Here is a 15,408-nt window from a genome sequence, read left to right on the forward strand (position 1 = left end):
CTTGGAAATAATTTCACAGAAAAATTTAGAGGAAGGTAGTCATGTTTGTAAGATGAATTGACACACAGCAGCTGTGCTAGGAAGGTAGTATTAGCAGCTACGTGATGTTGATCAGGGCACAGTGAGAAAAGATAATAATTTTGTTGATAGTTCAGGATCCAGGAAATAAAAATTCAACCTATTATTTCCCCTGCAGACTTCTATGTAACTCTCAGAGTGCCAGAAGTCTGCCAGTGTAGAGTTCCCTTCCCACACTGGGAATCAGTCCTAAACTGAATTGTGTGCATGCACGGCAGGATGAAAGTCAGCATAAGGATTTTATTTATTATAGGTATCTCAACAGGTTTGGTGATTTTTCTGTTTGAGTTTTCAACAACATGACATATACAACATGACTGGGTAGTTAGGAAAAAAAACAAACCTGTTCAACTTTTTCCAAAAAAGAACTGCTATTTGCAAAATTTTGCTTGGTTCATCCGGGAAATGATAAACCTTTACCACTATATAATGCACCATGAACTTAGATTAATCAGATTTTATTAAACGTGTTTCTTTGAGATGAGTTAAGCAAATTTCACCTGACTAGAGTATCTCAACACAGTCAGACCTCTTTGACTCAAGTTCTACATTGCCTGCAAATTCAGTTTATGTATTTCTATATCTCTGTATATCTGTATGCATCTGATATCTGTATATTCCTAGGAGTTTTTATCACAGTTAAATATTGTCATGGTTTTAGCTAGCTCTCATAAGCCAAGTGAAGAATTTTCTACCTTCCCCCCTGGTTATCAAGGTAAGCACTTAGAATACAAAAGACCTAGCCCCATGGTTGATGGCTGGACATTAGTCTCCTAGGAGACAATGGAAGATAAGGACTTTTACTTTACTTTTTTCTCTTGTCTCCTGGGCAACGAAGTGGGAGGACCTGGGGGGCTGGTCTATGGTATGTGGCTGGGGCTGGGGATGGCAGGACATGTCCTCGGAGGAGAAGCTCGCTGCTGTTTTTTTTTTGCCCTGAGTCATTGCCAGCTGCAGTTTTTGCCTGAGATGGATTCTAACTAGTTGAAGATGGTGCGTTTTCTTCCACTGGGAGGACTTTCTGTTTTATTGCTTTTTGTTTTGTTTTGTTTTGTTTTGTTTAGTTTATTTGCTTTCCCTCCTTCCCCCCCTTTTCCCAGTGTGGGAAGGGAAGGGGAATTGAGGGTTTTTTTTGTTTTTTCTCCAATATACCCTGGGGGTGTTGTTTTTCCCTTCCCCCAAACCACATGGCGGCAACCAGGGATCTCACAGCGACGCCTGGTGACGGGCACTGGACATTACAAGTTCTGCTCCTCCAGTGATCCAACAGCGCCACCTGGTGACTACTATAGAACACTACAAGTTTTGCATCTCCAGTGACCCGACGGCACCCCCTGCTGACTGTGGTTGGAATTGCACCAAAGGGTGCAAACATTGAACTGTTTAATTTTCCTTTTGCCGGTTTATCGGTTTTGTTCTTGAAGGGGATTATTGGTGGGTATAGGAGTATTGCTTGGTTGTTTTACTTGGGTTTTTTTCCCTGTTTCTGTTAATACACACATACCTTTTAATAAAGGGCTGTTATTTTTCCCTTTTCCATAATTTGTTTTCCTTCAATCGAAGCCTCTTAATTTTGGATTTATAATTGCTTAGAAAGAGAAGTTTGGGTCTTTTCTCCTAACCCATCCTCAGCAAAAGACCCTTGTCTCATTTAAACTGGGACAAATATAAACTCAAAAGATTATATGCTGTAGTCTCCCACTTAATTTTTATGTAAAATTCAGGTTTTAGAGGTTGCATGTAAAACACTGTACATCGAAACATTTTCCATCATCATGTGTGGTTACACACTATAGGCACATCGTCACCTAACATCAGGGCAAGACCTGGTCCACACTAATGTTCTCCTCATACTTTCACAAGAAGAAAAGCCCTATGTGTGTGAGAGGGAGCTACAGCATGCTTTGACCAGAGTCCAAAACTTGCTCAAATCATGGAAAGTTTAGCCTGCAGTTTGAAAATTCAATCCTATCTTATGTAAGACACCTAATAAGGGTTTTGGCTGAGCAATGTTTGAAGGATAAAACCATCTGAGGTTTATGTTAACTTGATCTCTGTTAGAAAAAAAAATTCAAATTAAAGTCAAGGGAAATGCAATAGACAGAGGGGGTGAAAGCAAGCGCAGAGAATCTGACCTCATTTGTACACAGATTTGTATTAGCTAGCTGTAGCAGAGTATGACTTCAAACACCTTTCCAAATGTCAATCAGATCTTTAGGCAGAAGATTTTTACAAGGCTACTGAACACAGGCAGTATACTCACCGAATCCTTTCCCATCGTGACCAATTTCAATTGAATACAGGCTGCCTAATTTTTTTGTCTTAATCTTGAATGTGTCGACCTTTAATATTAAAATACAGTTATTAAAAATATTATACCTATACTGATGTTTGGAAACTTATTAATTTGTTTAGGTCAGTTCTGAGATTATTCAAATATAATAATACTTATTCAAAACAGAGGAGTCACATCTGGTTTATTTTCCTTACTGAAGATGTATGGTATAGATCCTGTCCTACTAGGTCTCAGTTTGTACACAAAAGATTCACTTTTCAATTTATAGTAGGACAATCTCCACCTCTTTCCTGACTTTCGTCTACCAGAAAAACATTTTTGGTCTCATGAATACTCAACTGATATGGTCTTCTAAAATGTTACTGGTATACAATACATAAATAAACATTCAAGAACATAAAAGATAAAGGCTTTTCCTACATGTACCATTATCTCTCTCAAACACTGTATACTTTAAAATATTGCCTTGTTTCATATTGCAGATTTTTTTTTTAAATGAGATTCCTCTTTCATAAGGCATTTGACATCACTGGCTACCCATTGACTTAGCTGTATTGCTAACAGGATTTTCTATATATCTTCTCTTCTTTTTCAAAGAAGAGTGGATACATAGACCTCCTGCATAGTAGTAGGCAAGAGGAAGTACTGCTCAGTACACTTTTTTACTTGCTCCTTGTGCCTGTAGGTAACCAGATTTATTAACCTCCTCAGTATGGAAGACAATTCATGGGTAAAGATATTTTAGAAGATAGTCACAGATATCCTGGCTGAAGAAACTTGGACCAACTGAAGGTAAAAAGATGTTTAGTAATACTGGAGAAAATGAGGTACATCTCTTAAAAGAAGATATTTTCACTTGAGTTCTAATTATTCAGTCATTACCTTTCAATAAATCCACAGGAGAAAGATATGGAAAAAAAAATATATATATTTCTTGTTACTTAAGGGTAACCATCATTGTACTCTGTTGCACAGGTGGTGACCAAACAGGGCACTTGCTTTGCCAGAGTAATATGCTTATTAAAATAGGAGAACATTCAGCTAAGTTACTAGGACATAATGCAGAGAATCTGCATTCTTATGCAGATATATCTGTACCTGAATTATTGGGTCTCTCAATAACAGCCTAAAGCAAGATGGATATCAGAATCAGGTTGATGTGTATGGTTCCACTTTATCTGGTTATAGGCTTATACATTTAGTGAGGTTCACAGCATCAGTTTCCATGGCAAAGTAAAATGATGGGATGTAAGAGACCGATGTATTCTCATGCAGAATATTCAAAGTTTGTGCAACAGCATGGGATATTGCACATATATGCACATGCTCAGGCAATGCATGTTGTGCATTTCAGAATAAGGAAATTAAACACTGGGCGGATAAGTGGATGTAATCTGAAAATGTATTTGGGACTAAGAGACAGAAGAGTAACAGAGACAGTAGAAGTAAAATGTCCCTTGGTTACTCTGGTGAAAAGGTGAAACAGAGATAGTTGGGAAAAAATCTCATCTAGTGATGTGGAAAACAGAATAAATGCCTCAACTTCTCTAAAGAACTTGCAGAGATTTAAAATTTGCTTTTCCAGTACAGAAACGGACACAACCTGTAAAATCTGTATACTCACCTTTCCTCTTTCAAAGGGGTTTTGATTCTCTAGTGACTGAGAAAGTTGAAATACCTCAGATTTGTCCTCATTCCCAAATAAAATAATATGCACATTGGCATCAGTCCCTGCTCCCCTTTTGTCACCTGTGTACACTTTAATAGTGTACTCTGTCACATTTCTTGCTTGACTTCCATCTTTATTTAAGTTGTTATCTAAGTCATTCTTTTGTTTATCTCCTCTAATAACAAAAGATCTTGGGATATCTCTCTGTATTTCAGGCTTATTTGCATCCACAGAAAATTCCCTGAAAAACAAAACCACATATGTTTTTATGATAAATCATATGTTAAATCAAAAAAATCCTATGAATTTATGTGGAACAGTTAAAGATGGACTTATTTTTCAAATATCTATTCACAGAACCACTTTGATTCAGTGTCTGCTCAGTGTTTTCAATTATTACACTTTAAAAAAAACATGAGTAGCTTTCCATAATATACTTACCCATTAATTTCAAATACATAGATAGGATGCTCCTTTGTAGCTTCTTTCACATGCAGTTTTTTAATGCTCAGTTTGCAGTCTACAAAGAAGGAAATAGATTTGGGTAAAAATGTTGCATTGCATATCAAGAAATTAGGTAGACTGTTGTTTGTATAATGATGTCATTCCTAATATATTAAAACATCATTTATTAATTAATTTATGAATGACAACAATTGAGTTAAAAATGTTGGAATCATTACAAGATTCTTTATTTTGTTCCTATTTGTAAACCTCAACTTAGAAATTTAGGAGTAAACATTTCCTTTGTCTTCATTAGTGAAGCAAAGGAGTGTTGTCTTCACCGTCCTTGGAGAGGCAAGCAGAAAAGATTCAGCATGACTAAGGTAGGCATGTTTGAGAAGGAAGAGCAGAAATACACATCTGGTGTTCCATCCTCAGTGACTGGTTGACAAGAGGGCTGCAGATCTATTCCACACACAGCACAAAGAGGTGGCAGGTATGAAAAAAGTTCAGCAACTCACTGTATCCCTCTGCTGTTTGAGAAAGATTGCACTCTGACTTACACTACCTTTGGAATTTTCTGCTGGGGGCTTCAGCTACATGGCCTGAATTTCTTGCCACTAGTTATTCATGAAGACTATTCATTTTCCCTTCTCTCCTATTATTTGTCGCTTCAGCCCTGTTCAACAAACTGCATTCTACTAACTGCATTCTATAGCCTTCTACTACTGTTTGAGTAGATATAATCAGACTCCTGTGGAGGAATCCAGGACATTATGTTACACTTATGACCTGCCAAGACAGTACAGGGAGTGAATTGGAAGCTTCAGGAAGGGATCTTGAGTAACCTGATCTTAAAAACCTGCTCAGATACTGAATGAAAGTATAAATATATTAGAGCAATACTCTGCCTGGGCTGACCAGTCCTGCAGCGTACATCTGACTTGCTTGAAGACAGGGAGGCCCCCCAGAGAGACCTTGAAAAATTGAGGACTGGGCAATCACCAACCATATGAAGTTCAACAAGGGAAAGTCCCAGATTCTGCACTTGGGATGGGGCAACCCTGGATGTTCATACAGACTGGGGCATGAGATGCTGGAAAGCAGTGCTGTGGAAAGGGACCTGGGGGTCCTGATCAACGGTGAGTTGAATATGAGTCAGCAGTGCCCTGACAGCCAGGAGGGTCAACCCTGTCCTGGGGGGCATCAGGCAAAGCCTTGCTAGCTGGTCAAGGGAGGTGATTGTTGTGTTCTGTTCTGCACTGGGGTGGCCTCACCTTGAATACTGTGTGCAGTTTTGGTCACTGCAATATAAGAAAGACATTAAGCTATTAGAGAGTGTCCAAAGGAGGGCAATGAAGATGGTGAAGGGCTTTGAGAGCCTTGAGGGGAAACCGTATGAGGAGCAGCTGAGGTCACTTGGTCTGTTCAGCCTGGAGAAGAGGAGATTGAGGGGAGACCTCATTGCAGTCTACAACTTCCTCATGAGTGGAAGAGAAGGAGCAGGCACTGATCTCTTCTCTGAGGTGACCAGTGACAGAACCAGAGGGAATGGCCTGAAGTTGTGACAGGGGAAGTTTAGGTTGGATATTAGAAAAAGGTTCTTCATCTAGTGAGTGGCTGGGCACTGGAACAGCTCCTCAGAGAAGTGGTCACAGCACCAAGGCTGACAGAGTTAAAAAGCATTTGGATGATAGTCTCAGGCACGTGGTGTGACTCTTGGGGATGGTCCTGTGCAGGGATAAGAGTTGGACTCTATGATCCTGTGGGTCCCAACTCAGTGTGTTCTATGATTCCATGATTCTGTGACTTTAAACACTATGGAGCTTTTTTGGTTTTCAGGATTTTTGGTTCAAATCCTGGTCCAAACTAGTCTCAGTCCAAACAAGTCTAGTTACTATACAGACACCCTTACTCATCTGAAGTGTTTTATCATCTAAGTAACTCCTTTGGAAGAAATCTATTATACATCTGCCCAGTCCTCTCTTCATAAGACACAGAGGCAATAAGCCCAGTGTCCCTCCTTTGTGAACTGTGTTTTCAAACCTGAATGGAACAGTCTTTCCTGTCATGCTCTCTGTGGTGCCCTTTGGCCACACACAATTGCCATATTCAATGACTGTCAGCCAGGCAGGTGGGCATAGTTAACTTCCACAACTGAAGCTGTGGGGAAAAAGAGCATGCCTTGCTCCCCACAACAGCATAGCATGGCTCTGCCTCTCCTTCTCTTCCCCTCTGTAGTAACTGCAACTCCACACTGTAGCCCCTTGGAAACCCCCAGCAAACAAGGCAGCCTGTGCTGTGGTGCAGGAAGTGTTAACCAGCCAATGAGTATGCACACGCTTATTGCCCAAATGTCATCTTATATATTTAGTTGAAATTGGGTAGTGAGTCTGAAAGGCTTTTATGAAGAGCCTACATAACAAAAAAAAAGACGGATTAAGCGCAGACATTGAGCCTCTGTTTTCCTAGAAAACTGTTTGAAAATGATCAACTGTAATACAAAGTAAGTAATGACTTGCAATTATATAGCAAATTTCATTACCAGACTTTAAAAATTATATATATAATTATTTTTTTCAATATTCCCTCATAGCATGATAACCATCCTACAAATGAGGCAAAGAGATGTTAAAGTCATGATGATTTTAAGGAAGTTCAGTGACAAAACTTGCTGACCAACAAATAGAGGTAAAATTCCCTTATGAATGTCCCAGGGAGAAAACAGAACAGGTAGAAAAAATAGTGAAAATAATTGAATCACAGAAGGAATATTAAACAATATCAATTTCTTATTTGAGTTATAATTATTCTCCTAGATCACTTATTAATAGATGATGTAATAATCGCAGAATATAATTATTCATCTTAATTTTATGTTCTTTCTTCTATGCAATGGGATAGTTTACTTTCTTGATGCAATAATGATATAGACTTTAGATCCAAAGATCTGAATATATCAAAATGTAGAATTTTACTTTATAAAATATTACCTTTTATAAAAGTAGCCAAAGGAAATTAATTAGTATTTAACTCCAGCAGTATTTTCATTACCTTTAACAGGAGGATAGCTGTGTAATTCCCATCATTGACTTTGGAAAGTAAAAAGTACTTTACCTGTTTTGCTGCTGATCAAAAGAACAATTTTGTCCAGTTCTCCCAACTCAACAGCATCCACAGTAACTAGAAATGACTAAAATAAAATTATTCAGTGTTGCAATCTTAAACTATATTACTTAACTGTATAGGAAAATTTGAAAATAATATATAGGAAGTACAAGAATGGATTAAAGTGTAAGTTTTAAAGTACTTTAAGGCAGTGTACCTCATTTTCCTCTCCATGCTGGACATTCTGCAATGGCCGGAGAAGGGATCTGTCCCCTGTGTCACCATGAGTACCATATATACATGCAGTCATGTGCACTGAATTTCTCTCACTCAAAATATTTCTAGAAAAGACTGTTAGATGATATGTAACCACTGCAATATCAAGCGAAAAGAGAACTTGTTAAGACTGTGCCATGGCCTTGCATAGATACCTGACAACATAGCATTGTACAGTCAGATGCAACACAATTAAAAATTCAAGCACTTGAAAATTACAGTAAAACTCAAAATTTTTTGCAATTTTTTCCCTTAATTTTGTCTTGTAATTGTATTGCCACAGAATATCACGTCTGAAACTTGAGAAGTGAGGCTGGACCAGCCCAAATCAAGAGTGAAAAGACTAGCATTTGGAAGGTTCCTTTCTTGGATCGCTGTGTAAGAGAGAAGGCAGAGTGGACCTGCCCCACAAGGGTGGACAAGACAGGAGCTGATCCCAGTGCAGGCAGTGCCTCTCTGAGCAGGTAAAAGTTCTGCAGCATCTCCATGTGGCAAGCAGAGCTGTCAACAGTCTCATATGCAGCAAACAATGAAAAAGACCTGGCATCCATCCTAGTGATAGAGCTGGGAGCAGCGGGTGAAAAGGCCAGAGAAGGACTGAAAATAAGGCTACAACCTATATCCAGGGACTAGAGGACAGAGAGGACTAGAGAAAGATGCACATCTGAAGTAGCTCAAACATGATCTGAAATGGGCATCCTATGCCTGTTATGGCTGGAGGTTCCCAGTGACTCTGGCCAAGGTAGGAGATCTGTTGACTTATCATGGCCATGAGACACTGTGGTCAAGTAGAAGTTGCATTGCATGAACTTTGTGTCAGATCATACAGTGGATAGAACTGGCAGAATCCATCGTACAGTTGGGCAATTGAGGGAGACTAATGCAGGCAAGGGCAGAGGGCTAAAATGCTTCAACAATGGTCTTCGTTCAGGTAGGGTGATCAGACTATCATAGCATAAACATAGGCAACCCAGCTTTTATCTCTGTAGTGCACTGAACAGATTGGAGAGAGGAAAGATGAAAAAAATCTTTGAAAAGAAGTTACATAAAATAACGGTAACATATATGAACGTTACAACTCCGTTAATTTTATAAAATTCAAATTATTTCATAATATCAGTGTGAATTACAGTTCTTTGTTAACTTTGTGGAAATAATCAATTTGAAAGTAGCATAATGCATTTTTATTTGACCTTTTCAACATTTAATTGTTTTGCCTTAAAAACTACAGATTTGCAAAATTCACCTTCTGTACAGCCCTGTATGTGAGAGGAGAGAGAGAGCAGCATGCCATCCCTGGGGATTCCTGAGGTGTTAGCATCTCAAAGGGAGGTGCAATGAAGAGAAACTATTTATGTATATATTCAGTTGGAGGCCTCTGCCCATTAATACACCCAAAGGCACATGTGTGCACAGCTGGATCTCAAGGGTCTGTACTGTATTTTATCAACTCTGTTTTGATGGTTTCAATTAGCCATTAGCATATGCTTCATCGCAATCCCAAGTAGAATAAAAAAAAGAAAAAAGAAAATATAACTGAGAGATGAAATATTAAGTCACTCTATGAATGACAGAGCTGTATCTGAAATTTAACAGCACATGGCTTCTGGTTATGATGATTATGATCAGCTGCTTTCCATTCCAATTAACACAATACTGGTTTTGCTTTTAGCTGAGAAAAAGAAAACTGAGGAGAAAATAAATTAGATTTAGAAAGCTGACAGAAAAACATATCTCTTTTGCACAATAAATTGCAAGTAAGTTTGTGTGTAAAGATCACTTTGAACTCCACAAGTACCACCTGCTGTGATGCTGCTTAAAGCTGTCTTGGACATAAACAGCAAAGATTTGGGGGAATTACAGTTCTAGTTTTTTTCTTCACTGTGGTTACAAAGCCTCCTTGAAGACTTCTAAAGTATGTGTGGAAACAAATAAAAGCCACAGAGATGAGCTATTTAATTTGTTTGTTATTTTACCTAAACACATAGGTAATATAACACCTATTCCTTGTTCATGATTTTTTTCATCTCTACATCTCAGAGCATTTACAAAGAATAAAAATATGACAAAAAACAACCACCAACCAACCAAACTGTGAAGAATGGGGAAATTATTTTTTCAACCAAGAGTGAAAGGTGACAGAGCCAGAGTCAGAACAAAGGTCATTGGAATTCCAGTCTCACTGCCCTTTATCACCCATGCTGGATCTTTCTTCATTTCTGTGTGCTTGTACCTGTATCCTACATATTTCTGCATGTGACAGTGATCAGGCTTTTGCAAAGGGCACACTGGTGGCCTTTATGTTAATCTGAAGGTCCTTTTCTCTTCAATCTTGAGTGTAGGAGATGAAAGCCATTAAACTTTATTTTGTACCCATACTTTGGATGTCTTCAAGTGAAAATAACACCTTCAAGCAATATAAAATCTAAAGCCTAAATACAAAATTTACATTTTTGATTGCAGCCAAAATATGAAAAAACAAAAACCCTCAACCTCTCTTAATTCTACTGAGATTACTTGCATACCTACAAATACCTCACTAAAACTGGGCCATAAGTTCCAATACAAAGTGTATTGGGGTAGTTAATATAACATCTACTTCAACTCACTTTAGGTGAACTGAATTATTTGGTTTCTGCATAAAACTAAGACACAAATTATTTGAATATTAAGTATCATTAGTTGGTCTGCTAATTTAGTCGACAATTGTTTCATTATATGGTAGCATTCAGTAAGCAACGCATGAGAAGTTATTGTGGATTTTAGGTGAAAAGACTTCTTTTATTTTACTTAACCAAGGTGACATATGAAAGAATTGCTGAACTAATTTTAACAAGCATAAATATTTGGAATATATAAAGGTAATAAAGCTGAAGCTTATATGTAGTTTTGAGCTGTTATTTACTGAGAGTCTTTGTTTGGAATGTGCAAACAAACAACAAAATCTCTTAATAGTAAATGAGCTATAAAAAGTCATGTTGTTAATGTCAGTAATACTAGCTGCTGAAGACTAAATAAAGGAGAATAGAAATATTACAGTATTGCAAGAAAGGGATATTTCTTATAAACTGTTCTTTGTAGTATATAATAATGGTTCTGTGCAATCAAATGAATATTGCACTTACCATCTTATGGTACCAAAATTAAGCTGAGTGGGTAGTATTTTCCTTCATACATTTTGAATTCTTATACAGCCTTTATGAATAAAAACAATAAAGAATTCTGTTTTGATAAAGGTTTCTATTGTAATACTAGGATGGTGTAAACATCCTGGACCAGTCTACTCTTTTGAAGTAGATTTATACCTACCAGAAAGTGCTTCTTTTAATGGCCACTGTATGGGGAATTCAATACATCTATCTCCATTAAGAGAAAGAGGAAGTGTTTTATTTATGGTGAGACTAAAGGTATCCAGGGTTGATGTGTTCTGTATTTTAAAGTGATGAAGAGACAACTGGGATATGCTGTTTTCCAAACTCTGGAGACCAAGTCTCACTTTAAAAAGCATTCCCAAATCAGATGATAAATGTATCTAGGAAGCAATAAAACCATGAGTTAGCGCCCAAACAGAGATAAATGCATAGGAAATTTATAGCAAGAGAGGAAGTTTGCTTTAAAGGGGTCAGAACAGTCCTGGACCCCTTTTGCATCAGTCTTGGTGCTAAAAGTCCCATTGACTTCAAAAGCAGCAGAACCAGGTTGACTGTAGGCTCTATCCTATATTTTAGCTTTATCCTCTAGGGGCATTCATTGTAATTGTTCCATCAAATTCAAATTACATACCACACTGAATTCTAAATGTGAATATGTAACGTTAATGGCATTTAAATTGATATGCATTATTAACTATTTGTTGGGGGGGGAAGAATATGCTTGATCATCATGAACTTGAGAAAGACAAAAAATTAAAAAGTGAAATTGGGTGTGCAACTGAAAATTTCAGTTCTGTTTTTCTTGAGTATTTAAACAATAATACAGGATTATTGCACTTTAAAAGGAAACTCAAAGAAAATTTAAATATAGGCATATCTTACGTCGTATGTTATTTGGTTCTTAGTCTGATGATCCACTCTGTTTTCCATGGAAACTGGATTTGACTTGCCTTTGCTTCCGTAAAAAACCATAACTATTTTGGATATATTTTCTGACAACTTTTCAAATTCTGGTTTTGTTTCTTCTTGATGTTTTGTTAAATAAAACCTCCATCTGCCTTCTGAACAAATAAAATAGGGAAAATAAAAAGGAAAAAAATATTAAAGATGGTTCTGTTTTCGTACATTAACCAAACTATCTGATATAAAATTTCTAAGACTCTTAGTCTACATGGGGAGCATTATTTTGTAAGCATATCACCTGAGTGCTGATCAAGTATAAGTATATTGCCATTTCTTACTCCTACAAAGGGGAAACTATTGTCAGGACTTGTAAGTGTAATGACATATTGTGATGAAAATATTCTCCCATTATTATTTCAGAAATGATCAATAAAACAGTCAATGTAATTACAGAATCTATACCTGAATTCATTTGTTCTTTTCCTAAAGGCCAGGCAGAAGTGCTCCTTCTTTCCTGAATTTCTAATTCAGAAAAAAGATCAAATTAATATTTTCTGTAGAACAGTGTCTATATGATAATAAATGTCTGCATTCATCTCCAGTGAGGCAATTGACTGAGTATTATATCATTTAGATTAAAGATTTAACTAGGAAGTGTACAGTGTGATTTTCTACTTAAGCATCATCTCCTACATATCATCCTATTTAATGAACTGACTCTAGGGCTAGCTCTTTACTATGAAATGGTTGTAACATGAAGATTCAAGTATTTTTCATTTTAAAGCATTTCTGTTTCATTTGTACAATTCATGCTCTGAATGAATGAGCACTAATTGGATGTGTTTAATGCCAATTCTAGGGGCTGATGTTCCTCCCACTGATATTAGTCTCCATTGATTTCAGTGGGATTTGGTATAGATAAAAACTGTTTATAAACATTAGGTAGAGGCCTGAACTGAAGATGAGAAGCCTTCTTTCGAGTTCATAACCCAGATTAGATTTGCCAATTATTGTATAAAGAAACTCACAGGAACACTTTGTCCAAATCAATGCAGTCTGGTAGAAACAGAAATTAAATATTCCTTTTTCTTTCTTTTTTAAAGAAAAGTCACAACATACAATCTAAACCAAAGCTGAAATTATTTGCTTTTGCACAATAGCAGCTTCCTCCTTTTCTTTCTGGTTTCAAATGATCAAAAGTTAGTGACACTAAAGCAGAGGAAATGGATTGAATTGGAATCCTATTCAGTGTCAAGAGGCTATTGCTGGACAAGAACAGTAATGCCAAATGCTGCTATGGTGAGCAGAGATGCTCTGGGAGTTAGGTGGAAAAGAACTAGAATATTTTCTCTAATCTAAGGACTCATCTATACTGTTAATTAACTTCTCCTAGAGGTAGGACCATTTGAAATACATCAGTCTTAGAGGTACATACTGAGCTTTGACTGCCTACTGATCTGGTTGGACTGTGCTGTGGTTCAGTTCTACCTTGCACACCAGGTTGTATTCAAATACATGCTTGTACTGAAACCATGACACAGAGAGGGAGGATGTACATTCCCTTCTTGTTTTTACAAAGAGTGCAGTCACAGGCAGTGGGGTGCAAACTGTGCCTCTGTGGACTGATCACTCACATGGTGTCAGTCAAAAATATGTCCAGTTTCTGGCAAAAGCTGTCCAAACCATGTAGCATAAATATTGTAAAGCAGTCATCTTCAATATAATGGAGACATTTTCTTCACTGTTTAAAAATATTTTGTCCCACTTTTTACCTCATTTTCACCTTGCCTAGCAAGTAGTCGGTAGAGGTATTTGAAGCTTAAAAAACAGTTTGCAATGTGTAAAAGTAAGACTTAGAGAGGCAGCAATTTGTAAAGAAATAGGCCAAATATGTTGCCATTTATGCCACTGTAAATCTGGAATAACAAAGCAGAAATTATCCTCTGGCAAATAATGGTTATTAAATGGTACTAAAACACAACAGTGTTCAGACACACTAATTCCCCCTATAATGACAATGTCCTACTGGAAGAATTTAAACCATAACTTGTGTGTAGAAGCAAATCACATAGTTGCATTCTACAGTTTGGGACAAATTTCTTAGCAAATGATAGTTTGAAGATAGTATTGACCTGTGGCATTCAGAGCTACTGAGGCAGATCTTTTTCCATCGCGTCTGTCTTTAAGCCACGTATGAGCCATAAACAATGTTTCTATCCCTGAAGACGATGATTCTTTCACAATAATATTCTCCAGAAACCAGTCAGAACCTTTTCCTTTTTCAACCACCATCCTTTGCAGAATCCCAACATCTACTGCCTCCACTTGAAAAACATCCACCTGAAAAATTCAGAATCAAAAAGTCATATGGAAACCGAATGATGGAATTAAATTATCAGTGTATTTTGAAATACGGAAGTGAGAAGAAAATCAGGAATTTTTTTTGTTAATTCAGTAAATACCAACAGAACCAGATGAACAGAACCAGAACAAGTTTAAAGATGCTAAATGCCTGCCTTAAGAAGGATTTATCTCCTTATTGGTTCCTCAATTTACAGCTAAACTGCTTCTTTGCCCACACAGATTTATCAGTTGCTTCTGCTCAATTTCTGAGAGATTTTCCTTCCCAAATTTCAAGTTTAGTGATCTACAGGGATACCATTTTAAACATGTCTTACTCTCAACAAAATATACGCCAAGGCTATCATTTGAGGGATGAAATACAGGGAATAAGAAGGGTGGAAACAAACATCACAGAAAGGTATTTTATTTTCTTAGGAAAGAATGATGAACTTCATTCCAGATTTGAATTAACTTGTAGGATTGGTTTCAATAAAAGGAATTGAATTTCAGGAAAAAATATTAGAGATGGTTATGTTGAAATAAGTTCCACTATTCTCTATCAGTTAAAAAGTCCAAATAGTTTTAATTTTTTTAAAACACCAAAGTAAGAATCCTAATGAAAATGGTGTCAGTTTCACAATATGGGATTTTGGATTTTTTGATCTTCTCCTGTTTTCCTGTTTCCTCAGGGGGAAAACAGAGATTAAACTCTTGGCAAAAAGACTTTCCACCTTTTTTGCTTTATAGATTTATGAATTATTATCTCATTTCAATTGGGGTTGATAACTGTGAAAATGTAGTGTTATTTGTGATGGAATTTCTAGCATGATTTTAAGATAGAAAGATGTTTTGAAGGGCCTAGTTAGCAATAAAAAAATTATGAAAAACATTTGAGCCTTGAGAAGTCTTCTCAACTTAATTCACACTGAAGTTGATCTGCCAGAGCAAGAGGGCAGTAACCCTTATTCAAAGGTTTATGCAGAGATGAAACAGAAAAAAGCAGTTCTCTTGCTCCACCAGTCACAGTTATGTTTCTTTCCTGGACAGGTTTTCCAGCTGCAGAACTGATGAAAGATTTGTGTCACAAAGACCAGCCTGACCAGATTGCACCTTAACAAGACCCAGCATAAGCTAAAATA

At 37.0% G+C, this 15,408-nt stretch overlaps 1 protein-coding gene across 1 annotated transcript in view; it reads right to left on the minus strand.

Annotated features, from left to right (window-relative positions):
• RP1 (RP1 axonemal microtubule associated) overlaps positions 1–15,408 on the minus strand; it is a 171,464-nt gene that overhangs the window by 4,997 nt on the left and 151,059 nt on the right. Inside the window, exons 49-57 of the mRNA XM_050322391.1 lie at positions 14,059–14,266; positions 12,389–12,448; positions 11,906–12,084; positions 11,181–11,403; positions 7,813–7,967; positions 7,605–7,680; positions 4,485–4,563; positions 3,999–4,284; positions 2,338–2,420 (exon numbers count right to left, since the gene is read on the minus strand). Coding sequence (XP_050178348.1) covers positions 2,338–2,420; positions 3,999–4,284; positions 4,485–4,563; positions 7,605–7,680; positions 7,813–7,967; positions 11,181–11,403; positions 11,906–12,084; positions 12,389–12,448; positions 14,059–14,266 — 1,349 coding nt within the window. The remainder of the gene's footprint in view (positions 1–2,337; positions 2,421–3,998; positions 4,285–4,484; positions 4,564–7,604; positions 7,681–7,812; positions 7,968–11,180; positions 11,404–11,905; positions 12,085–12,388; positions 12,449–14,058; positions 14,267–15,408) is intronic.

This window comes from Myiozetetes cayanensis, unplaced genomic scaffold, assembly GCF_022539395.1.
Source record: "Myiozetetes cayanensis isolate MyiCay16 unplaced genomic scaffold, myiCay2020 scf1, whole genome shotgun sequence".
Classification (NCBI taxonomy): domain Eukaryota; kingdom Metazoa; phylum Chordata; class Aves; order Passeriformes; family Tyrannidae; genus Myiozetetes; species Myiozetetes cayanensis.